The sequence below is a fragment of the Mustela lutreola genome, chromosome 11, assembly GCF_030435805.1.
Source record: "Mustela lutreola isolate mMusLut2 chromosome 11, mMusLut2.pri, whole genome shotgun sequence".
NCBI classification, from domain to species: Eukaryota; Metazoa; Chordata; class Mammalia; order Carnivora; family Mustelidae; genus Mustela; species Mustela lutreola.
The window spans coordinates 102,062,674-102,086,300 of NC_081300.1; the positions used below are offsets into that span (position 1 = coordinate 102,062,674).

The 23,627-nt window shown below is 57.3% G+C and overlaps 1 protein-coding gene and 1 long non-coding RNA gene across 3 annotated transcripts in view; both read right to left on the reverse strand.

Annotated features, from left to right (window-relative positions):
* GALNT9 (polypeptide N-acetylgalactosaminyltransferase 9) overlaps window positions 1-2,477 on the reverse strand; it is a 70,998-nt gene extending 68,521 nt beyond the window's left edge. The window contains exon 1 of one of the 2 annotated variants that reach the window (XM_059139977.1): window positions 2,096-2,477. In XM_059139977.1, the coding sequence (XP_058995960.1) occupies window positions 2,096-2,336 (241 nt within the window). In that variant the 5' untranslated portion in view covers window positions 2,337-2,477. The remainder of the gene's footprint in view (window positions 1-2,095) is intronic. The other variant, XM_059139980.1, reaches the window with a different exon arrangement.
* Window positions 2,478-16,722: 14,245 nt separating this feature from the next.
* LOC131811700 (uncharacterized) lies at window positions 16,723-21,730 on the reverse strand. Its single transcript, XR_009346077.1, has 3 exons — window positions 21,506-21,730; window positions 21,261-21,368; window positions 16,723-18,486 (listed from the first exon to the last, which is right to left on the reverse strand). It is a non-coding gene; the product is annotated as an uncharacterized LOC131811700 (long non-coding RNA).
* Window positions 21,731-23,627: the final 1,897 nt, after the last annotated feature.

Here is a 23,627-nt window from a genome sequence, read left to right on the forward strand (position 1 = left end):
TTCAAAGGGCCCCTTGTGGGCAAATGTCCACTCATTCCTGCACTGGCTCTCCTTAGGGACCAACCCCAGATGCAGGAGAGACTGGCTCTCCCTGTCTCCAAGAACAGATACCGAGTGACTCCTGGGGGGGACATTGTGTTGGGTACATGGCCTAGAAGTGGGGAGCAGCACCCTCATTAGAGAGGAGCGGGCAAGAGGAGGAGGGAGAGAGAAAGACAGACCAAGACACAGAGACAGATAGGCACATACTACGAGAGTCAGAGAGAGACAGACAGAGGGACGGGGCAGAGAGACGGGGACACACTTGGAGAGAGAGGTGGGTGAAGGAAAGAGAGAGGGGAGAGGCTGGGTGGGCAAGGGTCTCTTCCGAAACCCTTGGCGACATCCTGCTACTGTCAGGACCATGTGTCCGAGGCCCCGGGCTGCGCCACGCGGAGCTGGCTTCCTCTCACCTTGAAGGGCGAGGCGGGGAGCCGCTCGCAGCGCTGAGCTGGGCGTCAGGATGTTACACAACCCAGTATGCTGCCAATGTTTTTATATAATCCTCCGGTTCTCCCCATAAAACAGACCATAACACCCTGGCAAATACACTTCAGTAAAGCTAGGTGCTGTCAGCGGGCCGCACGGCTTCCAGAGATCCGTCACCCCGCCACAGCAGCCAAGTGGCAGTCGGGCCAAACTTTTCTCCCCTCGTGGCTTCGGCTGCACAGGAGAGATCAGAAAAGCCACAGAGCTCACTCACCAAAGGGGAAGTCACGTCTGGAGGAGAACCAGGAGCCAGGGGCTGGGGTTGGGAGCGGGAGGGAGCCCAGGACTCAGAGGACGCTCTGCTCCCTCCCAGACAGGCAGTCGGCTGCATGTGGACAGTGCCCTCCTCCACTGTGTCCCCAAGCCCCTGGGTCTCGGGCTGCTGCTTCCTCCCACAGGAAGCCTCAAGAAGACCCCCATCCGGCAGGAAGCACGCAGACCCCCCACTGGTGCAGTCCAGCTCCCAGGCACCCCCGCCCAGAGCCTGTTACCCACGCTTCCGACGAGCTTTGCTGGGGCTGCCGGTGCAGAAACCAGAATAGCACAGAACAGAAGGAAAAAGCCCACTAATGAGGTAAACACACGAACTTTTCTCCTTCCTCCTTGTACCTCAGCACAGAGAGAGCCCAGGAAGTGGCAGGGACTTTATTCCGTCTGCTGCATACCAAAGTGGAAAAATACCCGTTCCTCCCAGCCTGACCCAGCCTGACCCTCAGTTACACTGACGTGGACCCTTGCAAGGGGCCCACACCTCTGGGGAAGAAGTAAGGAGCCCATCCCAGGAGCTGGGCTTGCTGCGGGAGCTCCGAGGGCTGTGGGCCTTCCATGCATCACAGCCCAGCGTCCCTCTAGGGAGTGAACACTGGCCAAGCCCCTGCTGGACCCCTGACTCTCTCTGTCCAGGAGTCACCAGCCCCTGGCCTCGTGCTTGCCCCACAGCAACACTTTCTGGAGGAAGTCCTGCACCTCCCCAGGATAGGAGGTGGAACAGGCCCAGGGGTCCCAGGGAGGCATCTTTCCCCACCAGCATTCAAGACACCACAACAGCAATCTCCGAGGGCATCCCTGCCCTCCTCCAGGCTCCACATCCTCCAGGAGGGAGAGGAGAGGCTCCAGGCGAAGACCTCCTCTCCCACAGCTTCTAGGAAAGCCGAACGTGCCCCCTCACTCTTGGACCCGGGCACTGCCTGCTCTTAAAGCAAGTCCTAGACCCTCTTGAGAAGTTCTTTCAAGTTCTCTCAGGGAATAAGTTGGAGACATTGCATGTGTGGTTGAGGGGTTGGTTCTCAAGGGTCCACTGGGGGAGTGAACGAATGAGTGGCCATCCAGCCAACGCTCTCTGCTAAAGGGACCCCTTCTCTTCCTTATCTGCCTCCTACCCAGTCTCCACCCAAAGTCACACGGAAGGAGTTTGATCCTAGCCCCTGCTGGCCATTAGGCCCTGGGGTCAGCGAGGGTTTCAGTGGCTGGAACACACGGCGGCATCCTCCGCGCCGTGTGCCAGTCCCCCCCCCCCCCCCGCCCCGTCCAGCCCCTTTGTTCCCAGCGGGACGCTGCCTCGGCTCACCATTCAGCTGGTTGTAGACCACCTCCTCCAGGTGGTCCAGGCGCTGCAGGATGGCTTCGCGGTCCACCAGCGCGCCCACCTTGGCGTGCCGGCTCCGCACCCGGCGGTCGGCGCTGCGCACGATCTGCACCAGCCCCTCCGAGCGGTCCTGCAGGCGGCAGTACACGGAGAAGAGGATGATGCCCACGAACACCACGATGTTGACCGTCAGCAAAGTTTTGATCTTCCTGGCCACCGCCATGAACGCGGCTGGAAGCGGGGGGCTGCCTCACCCTCGGGGCATCCCCGTGGGCCCAGCGGCCGCAGCAGCCTCCGCCCGGCCCGCCGCTTCGGGGACCATGAGCCAGCCCGGCTGACCGCGGGGCGGCGGGGGCGGCGGAGGCTGCGGGCGGGGTGGGGGAAGGGCGCGGGCGGGGGTGGGGCCCGGGGGCTGCGGGCACCGGGCTGCGGGCACCGGGCTGCGGCCGGGGGGCTGCGGCCGGGGCGCGGGGGCTGCGGCCTGGGGGGCTCGGGCCGGGGTCTGCGCGCTCCGCCCGCGCCGGGAGCTGTCCCTTCAGCACCACCCGCGCCCGCTCGGCGCTCCCGGCCGCCGCCGCCCGGGGTCCCCGCGCGCAGGGGCTGCCCGGGGCCGCGCGCAGGGGGCAGCCGGCATCCTCCGCAGAGGGGCGCGGCCCCGTCCCGGGGGGCGGCGGGCGGGCCTGCGGGCGGGAGCGGAGAGGGAGGCGCGCACCGGCGGGCGCTCCGGCTGCCGTGCGGCTCCTGCCCGCCCCGCAGCCACGGCGCCGGTGCGGAGTGACGCGGCCGCCCAGCTCATCAGCATGCACGCGGGGCCTCCGCGCCCGCCCCCCGCCGGGACCGCCCCTGTCGGGACCGCCCTCGGCCCCCTCGCCGGGGGCGCAGAGTCCGGGGCGAGCTCCGGCTGCCCCGAGCCCGCCCGCGTGGCGGGAGGGGAGGGGCGGGGCGGGGCTACGCGCTCTGGAGACCCGGACCAAGGGCATCAGGGCGGAAGCCGTGGGGGTGGGGGATGCTGCGCGGACCCTCCTTCCCAGGCCCCTTTTCCCCAAATAAACCCGAACCTTAACCCCAGGAAGTGAGGCCTAGGGCAGTGCCTGGTCAAGGCCGCCTTGTCTGTGTGAATGGGCCTGGGGTGGGGTCGCCTTTGTGGGGAGGAGGGCGGGCAGCAGGGTCAGAGTCACCTCCGCGGTCTCCCGGTTCACCTAGGCCAAACGGAGTCAACTCCCCGCTTCCTTCCCCCCGACCTCCACCCCCCAGTCCCAACCCCGTACCCCTTACCCCCAGCCCTGCAGTCCCCCCCGATACCTGTCGAGGAGCTGAAAGGGGGGAAAAGCTGAGTTCAAGGGCGGGTGGACGGGGAGCCTGGGATTCAGGGGGACCTAGAAGCCCCACCAGGCTGTCCCTGACACCCTACTGGGCTAGAAAGAAGGTTCAGACCACTGGGCGTCAGGTTCTCCCGTGCTCAGGGGAGAGCAAACCTGGCCGTCCCCCACGCCCCACCTCCCTTCCTGGGGATCCAGCCCCTCGCAGGCTTTTACAGATGAGGCAGCTGGGCCATGAGGGGGGAAAGACCTGCACAAATCCCACAGAGCGGGCCGGTGAGCACCCCCAGGCAGGGCTTCCTGTCTGTCTGCTTCTGGCTGCCTTCCGGTGCTGGGTCCCCAGTGTACAGGGGTGAGTACAAGGACCTTGGGCTTCGGGCAGCTCTGGCTATGTAAGCCTGTGCGCCTGTGTCTGTGTGTCCGTGTGTGCACTTGTACGGGTGTCTGTCTTGTAGCTGTGTGTCAGGGCATGTTAGGGTCTTCGGACTCTTGACCCCTCCTGTCTTCTCTAACATCCATGCGTGACCTCAGGCAGGCCGGCCTGCCCAGCGTGGACATTTGTGCCTCCTGGTGGATTCTGGTGAGAGCGGCGATACCCATTTCTCCTCGTCCTCATCCGTGCTGTCTCTTCTTTCTCAGGACATTTGTCTCAAGAAAGTCAGAGGACCGACCACCAGCAGGAAGGAACCAGCTGCTGGGCCTCGGGGCCAGCTGTCTCCAGAGTGTTTACCGTGTAAGGCACTTGTTCCGAGAGGAGCCTGGGAATTCTGTTTTTAATTATCAGGAGAGTCTTACGATGCAGCTAGTTTCATGAACACGGGTCTGTTTTTGAAAAAGAGCCAATCCCATGTCCCTTCTGAGGAAATGCCATATTTTTTTCTGTTTATAAAATGCCAGGTGGTAAGATGCTTCCCAATTTTACAAGGATAGCTTTGAGAATAATAATACGGAAAGCTCACACTCACACAGTGGTAAGAGGTACCAGGCACCGTTCTGGGTCCCTCATGGCAGTTAACACACTGAGACTGACAGCAGTCACATTCCCATGTAACCTGGTATCCTCTAATTCTACAAAAGTGGAAACTGAGTCACCAAGGGGACCAATGCCATGCCCAAGGTCATGCTGATGGCAAAGCATGGATCTGGGATTCCAGCCCAGACAATTTGGCTCCAGAATCCAATTTATTAGCTACTGTCGCTCAAGAAAAAAATCAAGCACTTTTCATTATATGTTTATTGAAAGTGATTTTAAAGTGGTTTTGCAGGAGAAAACATTATTTCACTCATGTAAATACACTGTACTGCATCCTGAAATTTAGCAGGAAACAATACATCCAAACTCTGCATCGATGTTCGGCTAAATATTTCATTCCAGATACAAGCACTTTGAAAATGTGGGGTCCCGGGGCGCCTGGGGGGCTCAGTGGGTAAAAGTTTCTGCCTTCGGCTCAGGTCATGATCCCAGGGTCCCGGGATTGAGCCCCACATCAGGCTCTCTGCTCAGCGGGGAGCCTGCTTCCCCCTCTCTCTGCCTGCCTCTCTGCCTGCTACTTGTGATCTGTCAAATAAATAAATAAATAAAATCTTTAAAAATAAAAAAGATAATGTGGGAGACCCTGCGGAGAGGGAATGAGTCTGGTAGTACAGCAAGCCGGTATTGGGTTGTCAACCACACTGATGCTTGCCATGAGGTGTGCCACAATCCTATGGGAGGAGGCAGTGTCCATGGAAGGAGAGGCAGACCCACTGGGGGGCACCAGTGTCTGAGTACACACACCTGCTCGTGGTACACGCACCCCTCCCACCACCACAAAGCCCTGCCTCTCAGGGACCTCAGGCAGACAGCCAGCCCTTCAGGAGCCCCAGGCATGTCCGAGGTCCAGAGTGCTGCTTTGTGGGTGTAGGACAAGGTCTCCTGGTATTGCCAGTGTCCCATGTGAAGGCATCGACGGGTCCTGGGAGAGTTGCCGTGCTGGTGCAGGGGACGGGAAGATGGGGTAGTGGAATGTAAAGAGACACCAGTTCAGCGAAATGCCAGGGTCTCTGATGTTAAAGAGGTCCTACTGCCCTGGGAGTCTGGCCTTGAGACCACACGCAGGTCTGAACGGAATGTCCTCTGAGCTGGGCTGCAAATTGGGCCCCAAACTGGACCATAAGCTGAAAATTGGCGGAACCTAAAGCAGTTCCCTCCTGCCTCATGGAAAGCAAGGCATTTCTTTTTCCCAGTTCAGCCCATGCATGAGGCATGCCGTGTTCACTGTCTAGCACATCGGCGAGGATAGGTCAGGTTCTGCTGCAGTGACAAGCGATCCTCAAGTCTCAGGCCCTTGAACAATGTGAGGCCACTTCTCACCCATGCGCCATATCCCCTCTAGTCGCTCTGGGACCAACCTTCAGAGAGTAGCTCCAGCATCCCCAAGGCTCTGCCAAAGAGGGAGGAGAGCCTATGCAGCCCTCGTACCGACCATTAAGTGCCCAGCCTAGATGCGATACCTGCTATTTCCTTTCATGACTTCTAGCCCAGAGAGATGTCACATGAGCCTCCTCAACACCAACAGTGGGGCTAGGAAGTGAAATTCTACCATGTGCTTTGGAGACAAGCACTCATGACCACACAGCGTCCCTCCAGATGGTCAGGATTTTACTCCAAATTCACCCCAACCCCCAGATACCAGGCTACCCAGAGTAGCAATACATGATCATTGTTAAACCAAAATTTAATGCAACCATCACACAGCAGGGAACCCTAAAGCAAGCAATGACTGCAATGAATCTTGATGTAGACACAGTCATTATTTTTGGACGCTTTGTTACAAATTTATTTTTTTTAATTTCCTCTTTTAACTTAAATTCAATTAACATATAGTGTATTATTAGTTTCAGAGTAGAGGTCAGTGATTCATCAGTCTTATATAACACCCAGTGATCATTATATCACGTGCCCTCCTTCATGCCCAGCACCCAGTTACCCCGTCCCCACAGCCACCTCCCCTCCAGCAACCCTCAGTTTGTTTCCTAGAGTTAGGAGCATCTTATGGTTTGTCTCCCTCTCTGATTTTTTCTTATTTTTCTCTCCCTTCCCTTATAATCCTCTGTTTTGATTCTTAAATTCCTCATATCAATGAGATCATATGATAATTTTCTTTCTCTGACTTACTTCGCTCAGCATAATACCCTCTAGTTCCATCCACATTGTTGCAAATGGCGAGATTTCAATTTTTGATGGCTGCATAGTATTCCTGTGCGTGCATATGTGTGTGTGTGTGTGTGTGTGTGTGTGTGTGTGTAAAACATTTTTATCCATTCTCCTGTTGATGAACATCTGGGCCCTTTCCATAGTTTAACTGTTGCAGACATTGCTGCTCTAAATATTGGGGTACATGTGCCCTTTCGGATCACTACGTTTGTATCTTTAGGGTAAATACCCAGTAGTGCGACTGCTGGGTCATAGGGCAGCTCTATTTTCAACTTTTTGAGGAAACTTCATGCTGTTTTCCAGAGTGGTTGCACCAGCGTGCATTCCCGCCAACAGTGCAGGAGGGTTCCTCTTTCTCCACATCCTCGCCAGCATCTGTCGTTTCCTGACTTGTTGATTTTAGCCATTCTGACTGGTGTGAGCTGGGATCTCACTGCGGTTTTTATTTGAAATACCCTGATGGCTAATGACATTGAACATTGTTTCATGTGTCTGTTGGCCATCTGTATATCTTCTTTGGAGAAATGTCTGTTCGTGTCTTCTGCCCATTTCTTGACTGGATTATTTGTTTTGGGGTGTTGAGTTTGATAAGTTACATATAGATTTTGGATACTAGCCCTTTATCTGATACATAAATATGTAATATCATATGTAAATATCTTCTCCCATTCTGTCGGTTGTCTTTTGGTTTTGTCGACTTTTTCCTTTGCTGTGCAGAAGCTTTTTATATTGGTGAAACCCTAATAATTCATTTTTGCGTTTGTTTCCCTTGTCTTGAGACACGTGTCTAGCAAGAACTTCCTGAAGCTGAGGTCACAGAGGTTGCTGCCGTGTTCTCCTCTAGTATTTTGATGGATTCCTGTCTCACATGGAGGTCTTTCATCCATTTAGAGTTTATCTTTGTGTGTGCTGTAAGAGAATGGTCGAGTTTCATTCTTCTGTCCATATTTCCCCAGCACCATTTATTGAAGAGACTGTCTTTTTTCCATTGGACATTCTTTCCTGCTTTGTCAAAGATTAGTTGACCATAGAGCTGAGGGTCCATTTCTGGGCTCTCTATTCGGCTCCATGGATCTATGTGTCTGTTTTTGCGCCAGGACCATGCTGGCTTGATGAGGACAGCTTTGTAGTAGAGCTTGAAGTCTGGAATTGTGATGCCGCCGACTTTGGTTTTCTTTTTCAATACTCCTCTGGCTATTTGGGGTCTTTTCTGCTTCCATACAAATTTTGGGATTATTTGTTCCAGTTCTGTGAAAAAGGTTGATGGGATTTTGATAGGGATTGCATTAAATGTGTAGATTGCTTTAGGTAGCATAGACATTTTCACAATTTGTTCCTCCAATCCAGGAGCATGGAATGTTTTCCCGTTTCTTTGTGTCTTCCTCAGTTTCTTTCATGAGTATTCTACAGTTTTTAGGATACAAATCCTTTTCCTCTTTGGTTAGGTTTATTCCTAGGTATCTTATGGGTTTTGGTGCAATTGTAAACGGGACCGATTCCTTAATTTCTCTTTCTTCTGTCTTGCTGTTGCTCTATAGAAAAGCAACGGATTTCTGTGCATTGATTTTACATCCTGACACTCTCCTGAATTCCTGGATGAGTTCTAGAAGCTTCGGGGCAGAGTCTTTGGGGTTTTCCACATAGCGTGTCCTGTCATCTATGATTGACCCAGTCGGCGATGAGGCTGTGTCTCAGGCCTCTGCTTCATGTTCCTGAGCCCAGAGCATGAAGTCAAGCTCCCACGTGGTAACAATTTCTCCTCCTGCAGGTCCCCCTTGGAGGCCTCATGAAGTGCAGCCAGGGGCTGTGCCGGCCACATTCTCACCCCGTAACTGACCTCCAGAAACCCACTGGCAGCTTGGACCCATTCTGAAGACAAATTAGGGTGCTAATGATACCCAGAACCCCAGCTTCAATCCTATCCCCCCCGCCCGGCTTGGGCCACCAATCTGACCTCTCATGGCCCCACAGAGCTAGCAGATATGTGTGTGAAATCATTCATTAGCCAAGGACACCCCTCACCGATGCCCCCCTGTGATGGCTGCTGGGCCCACAGCCCATTACCCCTGCAGGTGTTGCGGGTTCACAGTGTGCTGAAGATCGGGGGTTGGGAGGCCAGGAGAGTCCAAGTCTGCAGGCCAAGCCACCAGCTGCCTTCCCCAGGAAGGTTCCAGTCAAGGAAAGGAGAGGTAGTGCCAGGATGAGAATGTGCTCGTGGGAGGGGGACAGAGGGTGAGTGTGCCAGTGTGCATGTGTGAGAGGGGTGTGGAAGGGGTGCGTGGCCTGTGTGCCTGTGTGCGAAGGACGTGTGCATGTGCACATGTATCTACGTGTGTGTGGTGCATGTGTGTGAGGGGTGCACGTGTGTGGGGGTGGATGTGTGTGCATGTGTGGGGTGTGCATGGGAGAGGCGTGTGTGTGCACACATGCGTGTAAGGGGTGCTTGTGTGTGTTCATGTGTGTGCGTGGGGGGTGGGGACGCTTACATGTGTGAGGGTATGTGTGTGTATGTAAGGGGTACGTGTGTGCGTGTGTACATGTGTATGTATGTGGGGGATGGGCGTGTGCCTCAGAGCCCCTGGGAGCAGGGCAGGTGGGCTGTGTGGCCAGGACCCAGTGCCAGCAGCAAGACCTTGGGCCATGCCCCTGCATCCACACTCTGGGGAAGAAGCAAACCTGGGCACCCCCAGCGAGGGACCTCCATTGTGAAGGACCAGGCTGCCGGCTTCACCTCTCCTGGGGGGCGGGCATCCCGGTGGCTGATGGCTGGGGGCGTAGGGACGGTGGGGGCCCACCCATATTTCAGGCCCGGCGGGGTGGGGGTGGGGAACAGGTCTTCATGCAGGGTCCCCGCAGCTGGCAGCCCGGGCAGGGACATGACCTTGGGTCTGGGCATTATCAAAGAGCACCGGCACCTCTGAGGGGAAGCAGCACATCAGGGACCTGAAATCACCGTCCTCGGTAGAGACATCTTTGATCCTCTCTCTGCTAGAGGGAGAAGTAGCTCAAAGCTCACAGAGAACATTTCGGCCAGAAAAAGGCTGCTACTGGATGCTCTTCCTCTGTCAGAGAAAAAATAGTCATCAAAATGGCTTTCATTTCCAACGACTCTGGCCTGGCCTCCCTCATCTGCGTCCCTTGAAAGGTTTCGATGACCCAGCAGCCCTGAAGGTCCACCATGGTCCGGGGCCGTGGTTCCCGCAGGTTCACTGCACAGGCTCCGTGAGGTCCTGTACAGCTCACTGAGACCCCGCGCCTTTAGAGGGCAAACAGCGCGTGGGGCAGCCCCGCCACACATGAGCTCCAGGCATTGGGCCGCCAGCCACCCACAGCCCCCGGGAAAGAACAGGCCCAGGGGAGCGCACGGACGGTGTCCCCACACCGCAGACCGTGCGGCCTGTACCTTCACCAGCAGACGGACGACACCTGAGCACTGGGCGGGTTCCTTCTCCCGGGGACCAGCCCACAGCTCTGGCCCAGTGCCGGTGCCGTGGTTACCACCAAAGCAACCGGCCGCAGGATGTCTGCACAAGAAGACCTGTGTTCTTCAGCTTTATGGGGCATAACTGACAAATAAAAATTGTAGATACTTAGGACGCATGATGTGACGATTTGATACTTCTTGAGCCTGTCACTGAAGTTATGGTGCTTCTCCCTGGTTACGGTTTTGTGCGTGTGGTGAGAATAATTCAAGTCCCCAGAACGTCTCTGGGGAAACATGTCCCCCCAGCGCCCGCCCGCCCAGCCCCCAACCCCTGGCCCCACTTCTGTGCTTCTGGGAGCTCAGCCTTTCAGACGGCACATGCAAGGTCCTGCAGGGCTGGTCTGTCTGGGTCTGGCTTATTCCACTGAGCATCCGTCTTCCGGTGGACCCATGGGGTGGCAGAGGACAGCATTTCCTCCTTTGATAAAGTCGAACAATGCTGTACCGTGTCCGCGCCACACATGTTCTCTGTGATGCGTTTTTTTTTTTTTCCACACTCCATAGGAACACACAGAAACTCATCGGGAAGGACATGTGTCTGATGGCTCACACAGGGGTGTGGTGCAGGGGGACAGCAGGTGTCTGTTTGTGGGAACCACCCTTCACTCAGCCTCACTCCAGGGTCCAGGCTCCGGCTGGCACCGAGCGGCCCATCAGATTAGCATTACCCTGGCAGCTACAATTCACTTACACATGACCCTGGCCGAGCTAGGAGGTCTGGTCAGAGCTAACCCATCATTTTCGTTTGAGTGACAGGCAGAGGGATTCAGGGGCTGAGCTGTGACCGTGGAGCTGTTGGTCATGAGGTCAGTGTTATTGAACCAACAGTGTAGATTAAAAACGTGTCTTGAAACAAACACACATTAAACAAAATTATGTATCCATTAAATTGATGGAAATTGATGTGACCAAAAGCTAATAGGAATCTAATCCTGCTTTCCCCCTAGGAGCAACAATTTAGTATCCACTAAATAAGTACTTGCAGTGACTTTACAGAGTATCGCTACTAAGGATAAAGAAATTACCACCCCCCAACACACACACAATGGCAGACTGTGAGGACATCACATAAGCCCCTGGATCCAGCTATGCCTGAGGCTGCATCCATCACACAAACTCCACTACAGAAATCAACATGCTTCCTGTTTGGGTTAAGCTTGTGTGGGCTGGGTCTCTGCTGCTTGCTAACATAATCTCCCTTAATGGCCCAAAACCCCACTGGCCCTGCTCCCAGCAAGTGCCTTTTTGTTCTAAGCTGTGGTCCCCGTGGATGTCACAAAAGGACGTTAACTTCCCAAGGACTCTTTCCAAGCTGGCAGCAGGAAAGCCCAGCACTGTCGGGGAGGCTGGGGAGCAGTGAGCAGCAGGAGTGGGGCTCGGATGCAGGCAACCCCCACCCCTACAACGGACATTCCTCTCCCCCACCCCGCTTTCTCGTCGAACTCCCCATAGACAGGCCACGAAGCAAGGCCACCGTGCGGACAGATTTATGACAGCCATCGGTATACACAAGTGTACCTGCAGGCAAGGCGCCCCACCACCACCTTCCCATTTTATTTAGTACGAAGGAGCAAGCTGTTCCCAAACCACATTTACACATCCCTCGTAAATCAGACCTTGTGGAGTGTCTCCCGGGAAGGGCAGCTCCGGGAACCGGGGTGGGGAGACCCTGTGCAGGGCGCGGGGCTCCACGCCTGCTCCGTGGTGCATCCCAGAACCCACCATGGGCCCCAGGGGTGTGCGGACGGAGGAAAGGAAAGGTGCAGCCCCTGGGCTCCTCGGGACTGAGCTTCCACCGCCCATCTCTGCCTGACTCGGGAAGCGTTTACACCTGAATGTCTGGAAAAAAAAAACCCAGTGGGCGCCCCCATCTGCACCCCTGCCTGCTGGGGTGTCTCTGACCTGAGGGACCGCTGCCGGGTTCTTACACAACTCGCTCCCACTGTGCAGGTCCCAGCCCTGATGTCATCGCCCCCCAGAGCGTACACGCTCGGACCGAGGCCCCCCACGTCCAGCCCGTGACGGTCCTCATCATCCAAAAGCAGGCGCCGTGGGGCTCCTGGGTTTCGGCGCTGGTGCCCTGCCTCGGTTCCGACACGGCTCCCGGGCGGGGACGGCACCTACACTTGGGGGAAGCGAAACAAATGCTCGCCTCTGGTTCCCAGGGCCCAGAGGACAGGGGGGCCGCGCACGTCTTCCACGGAGGAGCCCGTGCACGAGGCCGCGCACTGCCCAGCGCCGAGTGCAGGCGGCAGAGACCGGACCCCAGCAAGGTCCCCGCAGCCGCTGCGGACTTCGAGGGTGGATGCTTACCTCTGGGAAGTTGCTCCTTCCTGGCTGGAGTTCCGGGGTGTCTGCACACGCAGATCCGGAAAGCAGGGGCTGGCGCTGGCCGGGTGCGCTCCGGAGAGGCGAGGCGAGCTCAGCTGCCTCTAATAAGACCTCAGATGGGGCTGGGCTGGCAGAGAAGGGCATGCTGGGAAGGGCGGTGGGGACAGCGGCCAGGCTCCGAGCTCCGGGAGACACCTGGCCTCCTACACTGTCCCAACTCCACGAATTCATTTCTCGGGGAACTCACTGCTCTTCTGTGCTGGCAAAGAAGACATTTCTGCAGCTCTTCCCGCCCCTCACCTGATGGGATGTGTTTTGGCCAAAGCGGCCCCACCTGGTCCCCGCCCCACAGCCCGCACACCTGCACGTACACGTGCACACTCCCGGGGTGCCAGGAATGCCTCAGGCGACCGTTCCAGGACCTGTCAACGCAGGTCCTGTGTCCCAGGCTCTGCCGAAGGGGACTGGCGCCACAGTGCCTCTTGCACAAAGCCTCCAGGCCGGGCGCCTCCAGGCCGACCGCAAACAGGCTCCCGGCGGTAAATAAAGCCGGAAGACGGAGGCTTTGGGCTGCCCCGAGCCGCTCCGCGTCTCTAGGCTTGTCTGCAGACTGGGGGTCCCAAGGAGGTGGGGAATCGGGGGCCAACGGGGGCCGGGGCCCAGGAGAGCCTTCGCCACTGGCACACACCACGCGCCTGCTCAGTGCACCCCCCGGCGGCGGTGAGGCCTTGGGGTGTAGGGACGCCACCTGCACGCTGTTTTAAACAGACCAACTGGAATAACCTATAACAACCCCATTTTCAAAAATAAATCCGTGCCGGCGTCAAGGCCTTCAGGGGCCAGGAGCGTGGGCTATTCAAATCCTGCGAGCTCTGGCCTGGGCCTTTGCCAGCCCTCACGACTGTATAATTTAATCTAATTGATCAATTAAATCCGAATAATTTTTAAACAAGCTGCGCTAACAGTTATATAATTTCAGCACGACATATAATTTTCTTAACGACTTTACCAAAGGAAATTGCTCGCTGGGGTTTGCCGGGTGCCTGTGGAAATCGCCGTCTCCCCGGAGGCCCACGGGTTTCTGGAGCAGGCTGTCCTCAGCGCTCACGGCCCGGGGCGGAGGTCGTGACCCCCCCAGGGCGGAGGCAGCCTCCGGTCGGTCTGACTCGGTGGTCCCTCTGGGTCATTCTCGGTGTCACGTGCTGGAATGGATCGGTCCCCCGACTGCGTGGAGATCTGGCGGTTTCCCCGTCTGGTCGGTGGCATTACGGATCTGCTGGCTATCTCCCGGGCCAGGCGGAACCCCAAGGCCCCCAGGAATTATTTCCATGGGCTCACCGGCGGCCGGTCGGTTCTGGCCTCGGCTGAGCTCCCGGCGCGGCTGCGGTCAGCTGCGGTCCGTCGTCAGTGCGGCTCCCTCACGTCTGCGGCCTCGGCCCCCTGTAGCAGACGCGTGTTCTGTGGGTGCTCGCGGACAGCGAGGGAGGTGCGGAGACGCCCACAGGGCTCCCAGCTGTTGGCACCGAGGGGGCTCCTGCCCCAGCCGCCAGGGTCCTGCATCCGAGGGGGAATCGCAACATGTCAGGCCACGGCCTGGAGTGCGGGAACCATGCCTCCCTCCCCGGGGCCACCAATCTACACGAGGTTCCCTGGTGGCAGGCGGCAGACTGATCCAGAAGGACGGGAGTAGGGACTGGGATGACCTGAGCAAGATAGATGGGGGCTCATGGAACCGAGCTTGGACAAGGGCCAGGAGCATCTGCACTACGAGTTGAGGAGACAACAGGGTCGGAGGACAGTGGCTTCAGGCTGTCTCGCCGGTTGCAGAAACATCACCTTTTTCAGGCTCCAAGTACTCTGCCCAGGAGCCAGATCCTAAGAAGAAAGAGGCTGATCGGCTTCTCTGCGGAGAGCAGGAAACAGTGTGGACCGGCCCCTCCAAGACCTCACGCCCCGGGGAGCAATGACCCCAGAAGAGAAGAGGGTGTAGCATTGCACATCAGTGATACATCATTGAAAAGAGACACACACAGAGACAGAGACAGAGAGAAAGAGACTGAGAGGGACACAAACGAAACAGAGACAGAGAGACAGGGCTAGAGACAGACAGAGGCACAGAGACCGGGAAGACGGGTTCAGTCCCCAGGAGCAGAGGAATGGGTAGCATCGCACAAACGACAAAGCCCCATGTGAAGCCGTGGGCGCCAGCCGCCCAGACCCCCTCACTGTCTGTGTCTCCTGCACGTGTGTTCGCGGGTGAGCACTCCGTCGGGGGCCCTCCAGCACGCAGAGAAGGCAGTCGTGTGTGTGGAGGGGAGAGAAGCCCCATCGGGTGCCTCCTGCCCAGCCCCCAGCTGTGTCTGGAGGTGCCTGCCTTGGAGACCCCACGCCCCATTCTGGGGGGTGGGAACAGCTGGGGCCACCACGGCACAGTCTGCCTGGCTGCCCTCGCCAGCGCCGCGCACAGACGGCGGGCACGCAGATGCGCGCTCAACGCTGGACGTCGGAGGCCCGGGCTCCTCCTGAGGTCGGGGGCAGAGTCCGCACCCTCCTTCTCCAGCTGCTGGGGCTGGCAATCCCCTGGGCTTCCTGGCCTTTAGAGGCAAAGGAGAGGCCACCCCAATTTCCGCCCTGTCTTTGTGCAGCCTTCTCCCTACCTGCGCGTCTGTGATCAAATCTCCCCTTTTCAGAAGGACACAGTCCTGTGAATTGGGGCCCACTCCCATTTTAACTTGACTGATTACATCAGCAAGGACTCACAGTGGGGTCACATTCTGAGGTCGTGGGGGGTTGGGATGTCAGCATACGATTCAACGGGACCCGTAACAGCCACCTACGAGAGCGTCGGGCAGATCACGTAAGCTCTCCGGGGCCCCCTTCTTCTCTGAGGAACATCACCGCTGTTCTGGCGGAGGCTGCTGGGGGGTTTCGGGAGTAAACCCCCCTAAAGAAGAATAGTAGGGCCCAGCGGAGGAGCTCAGGGCCTGCTGGCCATCACGGTCTCCAGTCGGTTCGAGGACCAGCCTCACAGCTCCCAGATAAACCCCAGCGCCTCTGAGCTCTACCTCCCGCCCCTGTCCCTCCGGTCACCTGGTGGCCAAGGCCAGGGGAGGTGGCATCACTCCCGGCCAGGCCCACGGGGGAAGAGCTCCTGCCTTTCCGGGGCTTGGCCTCCTCATTAACCTTTCAAGGGCCCGGGGGCTCTCAGAACACCTCGCGGTGGAATTTCCAAGGTTTCTCCTTAAAGTCTTCCGTTCATTCTCCGTAAGTGTGAATGTCTCCACAGCTGCAATCACAGGGTCCCGTGGAGCTGAGCTTTCCCAAACAAACCCCATTTTCCTCTGAATATCAGACACTTTGCACAGCCGTTCTCTGAGCTGCCCGCCCCCCCCAGACAGGAAAAGCCAGGTGCCCTCGGACCCTTGAGCCCCGGAAACTCGGGCCTTGGAGATGGAAGACAGACAGACTGGGAGAGAGGCAGAGGCCTGGTGGGGACCTTGACCGACCTTCCTGGACGGGGGCAGAGGCCATGCATCTTGCTCCCCAGGCCCCTCGGATTTTGTTCTGTCCCTTCTCCACTGCAACTTCGCTTCAAGGGAGCTTGAGGTATTTCCAGCAGATCTGTTTTCTTTAGCCCACCAACACTCTCTTCCAAAATCTGAGTTATTTGTTTGTTTTGAAAGTCAGATTTTTTTTTTTTTTTAAGGAGGATCCCTTTCCCGCACAGAGCTCTATGTGGGGCCCAAGCTTACCACCCTGAGACCAAGAGTTGGATGCGCAACCCACAGAGCCACCCAGGTGCCCCAGATTATTTCACATCCGAAAGGATTTGTGATGTCTCTAGCAGTATGGAGAAATAGGGCCCTAGACTGCTCCTGTTTCCTCACGGGAGGGGGAGGGTCCTGGGCAAGTATGGCTCCCTTCGGAAGGACGTGCACAACGCGGTCTGCCACATTCGCTGTCTGGCCCACGTCAGGTATTTATTTTACCTCCCTGGCCTCTGTGTGTTTAAATTTAGAATCACGTTTTTAGACCCCTGACTCCCCTTCAAGTATTCTGTGCCAGGAACAAAGTGCAACCACCATCACCACCATCACATCACCATCACCACCACCATCAGCAGCATCACCACCATCACCACCATCACCACGACCACCACCACCATCACCACCACCATCACCATCACAACCACCATCACCATCACCACCATCACCACCAACACCACCATCACCATCACCAACACCACCATCATCATCACCACCTCCGTCAGTTCACCCAACACGTATGTAAAATACACACATAGAGATTTTCTCTCTCTTTCTTCGGATTCATTTCTTTAACTCAATTCAGTTAACTCAATTCAATTCTTTAATTCAATTCACTTAACTTAATTCATTTCTTTAACGACCGCTACCCGCTACAGGTACAAGTGCATGCAGCTGGGCCAGAGCTGCTAAACGCAGGCGTGGGTGGCGGTGAGGCTGGAGCCTACGTTAAGAACGTCCACCTTGGGGGCGCCTGGGTGGCTCAGTGGGTTAAAGCCTCTGCCTTCGGCTCAGGTCATGATCCCACGGTTCTGGGATCGAGCCCCACATCAGGCTCTCTGCTCAGCGGGGAGCCTGCTTCCTCCTCTCTCTAAACATGCTTCTCTGCCTACCTGTGATCTGTCTGTCAAATAAATAAATAAAATCTTTAAAAAAAAAAAAAAAGAACGTCCACCTTGCACGGAGCTGAAGAAGATGCGCTGGAGAGTAGGGCTCACGTGGTATGACCCAGGCTCACAGCTAGCCGTGCGAACCGTTTGTTTCTGTGACAGCTGTGTGTCACGTGGCTGGGCCCGCATCCGTGTCTCCTCCTCACACAACTGTTCTCCAAGCTTCCTTGAGGAGTCGCCTATTCTAATCTATTGATTGATGTGGGGGAGCCCCCACTCCCAGATTCAGAAATAGCCCGTGACGCATCTGGCCAGTTAGCACGTTCCCATGCCTCCCGTCCAAGGACTGGTTTGGGGCCGGATGCATCGCCCAGCACACAACCACGAAACTCAGTTCTTTGAATTTTGTTTTGTGGAAGACTGGCAAATGGTGTTTTTCCCCACGACGCTTACACCCCTGTGGGACATGGGTAGGAAGCCCACGGGGTTCACCTTCCCTGGCCGCCGAGGCCCAGCGGAGAATGAAGAACTCAGCAGAGAGAGGGGCCCTACGAAGCACGTGGACCCTGAGCCCAGCTGTGCCTGCACCCAGCTTCAAGACCAATGAACCTGCTGTCTGCCGCTCTCATCCGGGTTTCTGTCACTTGTAACCAGAGCAGTCTTGGTGCATTCAGATTCATTTCCTTTCCCGGAAGATGTTTCTGGAAATGTCCCAGCTCTGCCTGGCCTCTGCAGGGCTCACAGGTCACTAGATCCTCTCAGCTTCAATTTCCTTCTCCAAGAAACGTTAGGTAAAGCGCACCTACGTCCGTGAGGAAACACTGTCCTCCAGAGGCCTCCTCGGCGCCCGCGGGCAGTGGGCGCTCAGGGTGCGGTTCTGCCGTCCGCCCAGCTCTATGCCGGGTCCTCTGCTTGGGGTTCCCGGGCACCAGGACGAGCATGATCTCCCGACCCCCGTGTCCAGTTCACCCATCCTGGCACAACCATGCCCTCTGGGGACAGACTGCAAAGGGTACCTGTTCCTTGAGAGTTAAGGCCAGACCTCCTGACACAGCCCTAGAGGCAGGCACGACAGGAGTGCCCAAAGAACCATCCCGGTCCCTCTGCCCCCGGAGTCATGCAAAGGCCCCCACAGCCGTGGATGAGCGAGTCCCCCAGGCTCCCGCCGACTCCCGAGGGCATGGGTTTGACGAGGCATCTGTGCTCCCTTCCACCTCCTGCCCCTCTGCCGGGGAGCCTGACCTCTCTTCCCTCCGCTCAAGTGACCACGATACCCTCTCCAGATGGCTTTGGCTTTTCCTGTTGCTTCAGAAGTGCTGCTCCCAGGTCCTCACTCCCTAGCTGGGTGATCTTGGACAAGCATCAGATTTTCACATCTGCAACAGGGGCCTGAAAATCTAAGAGTGAAAATTTGAGAGAGGGAGAGAGAACTTGTCCTGCTTCGCACAGTCCACACACACTGGCCACAATGAGTGCGCTGACACACATGTGCGTAGGATTAGGGCCCCCACGCGGATCTCTTTCAGGTCTTAGATCCCCCCCGTGGCGAACAAGGCAGAGAGGGCAGTGATTTCGTAGATAGAACTGATTCCCGAAGACCGACCCAATTGCAGACCCTGCAAATAATTAGAAACAGGAGGGGAAAGAGCCCGGATGTTCTGCCTCTGTGCGTGGCTTCTCTTGCCACACGGTGACCCAGAACCCGCAGACCCTGAGCTGCCTGCCATGTCTGAGTCCCCAAGCCAAGAACCGCGGGCCCGCGTCCTTCCACAGACCCCACAGGGACCCCCGCACGACCGCGCCCTCCCCTTCCTCATGGTCCGTGCTTCTCCCCAGGGCCCCGGCACTACGCTCAGTCTCCCGGCAAGAGAGGCGCTGGAGGGGACGAGGGGCATTGACTGAACAAGTGCCGCACGTTCCTTCCCAAACCGCTTGTCAAGTGGGTGGAGGCAAACCTCCTCTCTCCCTGCCAGTACTCGGGGCGCAGCATTTCCCATGCCGGGGATCCAAACGCTTCCTTCCTGGCCTCGCCCTCCCCACCCCACCCCCAGGGCAGGAGGGAAGAAGGCGGTGAGGCAGGAAGAGGAAAAAAAAAAACAAATAAACGGGAGAAGAATGTGAGTCTAAAGCAGGTTTGGGGCTCCGAGCCCTCATTCTCCTTCCTCACCGGCTCCCCCCACGAGGAGGAGGGACTGCGGCAAACGGCATGAAACCTGGCTTCCCCGGAGAGAGACGGTCTTCCTCGGGTCCGTGGCCCTGCTGACAGGCGGCGATTAGATGGCGATCCTGAGGCTCAGTTTCTAAGCTCACCTCCCCTCTCCAGACAGCCGCGAAGGTCCCAGACGGCGCCCACGCGCTGCTCCAACACCGCACTTGGAAATAGGGGACCTAGCAGCTCAACGGTGGGACGGCTCCCCTCTGCCACGTCTTAAGTGTCTCCTTAAAAGCCTGCCCGGATGTTCCCAGAACCTGCTGCCTGCTCCTATCAAACCGATAAGCCCCCAGGTATGCAATGCTGCATGACCAGGGCTGTGTGGAGACGAGCTTGGGGCCCAGCCAGCTCCCGTCCAGGGTGGAGAAGGGGCCAGGGCTTGTGGTCCAGCTCTGAGCGGCAGCCCAGCCTCTGGTAAGAAGCGAACCCACGATGTGTGCAGGTGAGCTGCAGCGCTGGGCAGAGCCCACCTTCCCCTCTCTTCCACCTCGATGCACAGCTGGACAACGTTTCCCAGACTCCCCAGCGGCAGGGTGTCGCCATGTGACCGAGTTCTGACCAAAAATGATGGGTTTCCCTTCCAGGACCAGACCTGATCCCTGCTCTGTCCCAGCTCCGTCCCCAGCCCCTGCTGAGTGGAGAGGCTCTCGGGGCTGAGAAGAGAAACAGAGCCACGGGACTCAGACGGGCCTGCGTCGACCCTGCTCCTGTCAACCAACCGGCCCCTGATGACCTACACTGGACAGCAGCACGAGATTTTAATGTTGAAAGTGAACACTTTCTGTATTAAGCCCCGGAGATTTCATAGTTGTGGCTCTCTGCACAGTGGGCCTCTTTTGCATCTGTTAATATAATGCCCCAAGTCCATATCTGCTGGTTGGTCAGGACTTTATCTGTGGCAAGTAATAGAAAACCCAGCATGAAGGGGCTTGAGCAGAATAAACAGGGTTTGTTAGCTCCTGTAACTGGGAATGGGGGGCAGGCTGGGTCCAGGCACGGCTTGATCAGGGCTCCAAAGCAGCCCAGGGAGCGAGTGTCTGTCCCACTGTAGCCCTCCAGGCTGGATCCGACTCAGCGAAGCTCCTGTCCACAGGGGCCAAGGGGGCGCCTGGCCACATCCAGGGGGGGGCGTCCTCAGGGTTCTCCTTGTGTCTGGAGGGGTCGCACATCCAGGGGGACACGTGCTCCCACTGTCCCAGTTGAGGCGCCCTGACCCCTCCGTGCAGGGTCACGGGGCAGGGAAGCACAGAGGAGCAGCTAAAGGCCAGTCCCTGGACAGTCATGGGGACGCTACTGCTGGTTCCCAGAGACCAGGGGGCACAGACGCAGTGGGAGGGACTGTGCAGGAATGGCATGTGGGGTGTGGACACAGAACACGACCCTCCTCCTCTGGGCCCCTACGCTTTCGGGAAACACCGGTGGCCTCCACGTCCACAATCATCCCCACCAGCCAACCCCATGTGGCCTGCATCTGCCCTGAGATTTCCGTTCTGTATAGGGGATGGGGGATGAGAGCAAGGCGGGCCAGTGACAGGTGCTGGGAGCATGTCCGTGGGAGGGCTGCTGCAGAAGGGAGTGAAGTGCTGAGACACCAGACCCCGGGGCTGGAGGACCCTCCAGTCCCGGACGCTTCCAGCACAGCCCCCCTCTGCCTGCCGGTTTGTGGCTTTTCCAACACTCGAGGCCAACGGACCATGAACGCTACAGGCTAGTTCCACAGACAGCATTTTTCCTTCTCTGCTGTGATCAGATTTCAGATTGATCTCATTAAGTGTGACCCTACGTGACACAGACCTGTGCTGGGGAACAGACCCCCCCCCAAGGGCGCATGGGGCCAGGCCTGCCCCAAAGGAGTCCCTGAAGTTTGGCCTCAAGATCCTGCCCGGGAGCCCCTCTTCCTCCCCAATGCGTCCCGAACCTACTCCCAATCAGAAATATCGCAGCAACTCACCCGCCGCGGACAGCGGACGCACTGTCAGGCTCACGCGAATTTCCTCCATTGCATAGAAACGTAGCTTTGGAAATGGTGGCTGTTTTCGGGGTCTCTGACGCACAGTCACTATGTGAAAATAGAGTTGCATACTGTGATCTGGTCTCTCCTCTTACCCAAACGCAGATGGAGCCCCCGCCCTCCCCTCTGGGCCACCCAGAGCCAGCACTGCCCAACGCTCGGAGACCTGCGTGGCCCCCTCATACCTTCACCCCTTCAAGCAGGGGTGAGGACACCTGGCACAAGCAGCAGCCCGCACCACTACGTCATGCCCACAAGGAGACAGAAATGCCGGCGACTTGTGTTTCCGGCCCTTCACGCAGCCTCTGTTCGGCACGGCAGTTTCCAGCTTCCGAGGGAGCCGGTGCAGCCCAGCCATCTGGAACGTTCTGACTCCGATCCGTTGCTGTTTACTTTCTAAAACTTTGCATTCCTGGGGCCTGAGATGGGGAGCAACTGTGTGTGGAAAATATGTGCTTCCTTTCATATGTTGCTGTGACACATGACAGCTTGCCTTCAGTCTTTTAAAAAACACAAACCAAAAAAAGAAGGAAAGAAGGAAAGAGGCGCCTTGCCAAGTGCTTTCCTCCTAGAGGAGAGACCCTGGGGATTCTGGAAGAACAGAAATTGTTCTGAAAGGCGGAGACAGCTGCCAGCAGGCGAGCTTTCCAGGGGCCTGGGTGGTGCGGAGGAGGGTCCCATGCGAGCGCCGTCGGGAGGGGACAACATCACATTCATTCGAGGTCAGCAGGCCCCGGCCAGCAGGAAGCCCACACGGATCCGTCTGGGCTGCTCTGAGATTTGGGGCTGGGGGAGGGGCGACCGAGGGCGAGTCCCTGGGAGTCATGAGAGGGGTCCGTGGCGTCTCAGCACCATGCTGACCCCCTCGGCCCACGTCTGTCCAGGCTCTTGGTGGTAAGTGGTGGTAACCCAGTTAGAATGCGGTTCTTAGAAGCTGTAATATTAACCCACGAAATCTGACTTTGTGGAATGGCAGGTGAGCCTCTGTTTGGGTCTCGCCAAGCCCCTCTCTCCAACCCACGCCTTGACTTTCTTGCCTCCCTGGCTTCCTCCATGCCAAGCTTCCAGACCCACACTCCGTAAGGCTTGGTCTCTGTGGCTGTACTGCTCTAGACTGGCCCTCTCAGTCCCCCACCTGGCAACAGAACCCAAGGGTCCATGGCTGCCAGATGAAGACTACATTCCCCAGACTGCCTTGCAGCAGGGTGTAACCATGTGACACATCCTGGCCAATCAGCTGTGATGAGGTTGATTCCAGATGGCCAGTCCGATGTCCTCCCTTCCCAGGTGGGAAGCCATCCTTAGGACCACACAGGTGCAGAGGGAGAAAACACAGCCAAGAAAGGAAGCTGGATGTTGTGGGGCAGACCTCTCCCCATGAGAGATCTCGCTCAGGCCACAGCTGACCTGAGAAATGTCCCAGCCGGACACGGATGAGCCAGTAAAGAGTCCCCTCAGAGTCCGTCTCCCTAGGTCTGCGATGCTTACAAAGTCTGCAGAAATGTGACCCTGTGACCACTTCATGAGTGTCTTTCCTTCCTGCTGGACTGGAAGGTCCCCAAAACCCCAACTGTACACCCCGCCCACCTCCACATCTCCAGAGACCGGTGTTTGTTGAGTGAATGAAGGAGGGGTATGCAGGCAGACAGCCCACTCAGACGCCGGCGAAGCGGACTGGCTCTCTGTGGGTCCCTCCGCGAGGAGTGGTCCCAAAGCAAGGGATTCGCCCTCAGGTCGGAGCCACCGTCAGAGCTGAGCGAAGTTTCTGTCGGGGGTCTTGACACTATACCAGGTACACAGTCATTTTTAATTCAACCCAAGTTGCCCATATGGAGGAGCCAGGAAGCTCGGCTTCAAGGAAGGATTCATCAGACAGGACATCTCTCGTGTCACCTAGGACAAAGCGGTTTAATTGTTTCCATTATCTGTGGTCTTTTATTATCCTGGCTATTGATCTTCCCTTTTAATGAAGCCCATAATTAAGCGGCCAGGAGGCTTGCCTGGTCTTAATGAATACGCTCTCGGGCCTGGCTCAGCCAGGGAGCCCCGGCGGTGGCCAGGGCGGCCAGGGCGGCGGGGAAGGAGAATCACCATCTCCTTGCCGCTCCTGACCTCTGCTGGTCCTTGGCTGGCAGAGGGATGAAGGCGGAGGGAGCCCTGGGGCTGCCCCAGGGACACTGTCATCAGGGGGCATCGGAAGGAGTAGAACTCCGGAAGGAGTAGAACAGAGAGGCAGGACAGGCTCCCCCCTGACCCTGGTGTCCAGCGAGTGGAGGCTGGCTGCAGCTTCCAGACCCAGGTGACAGC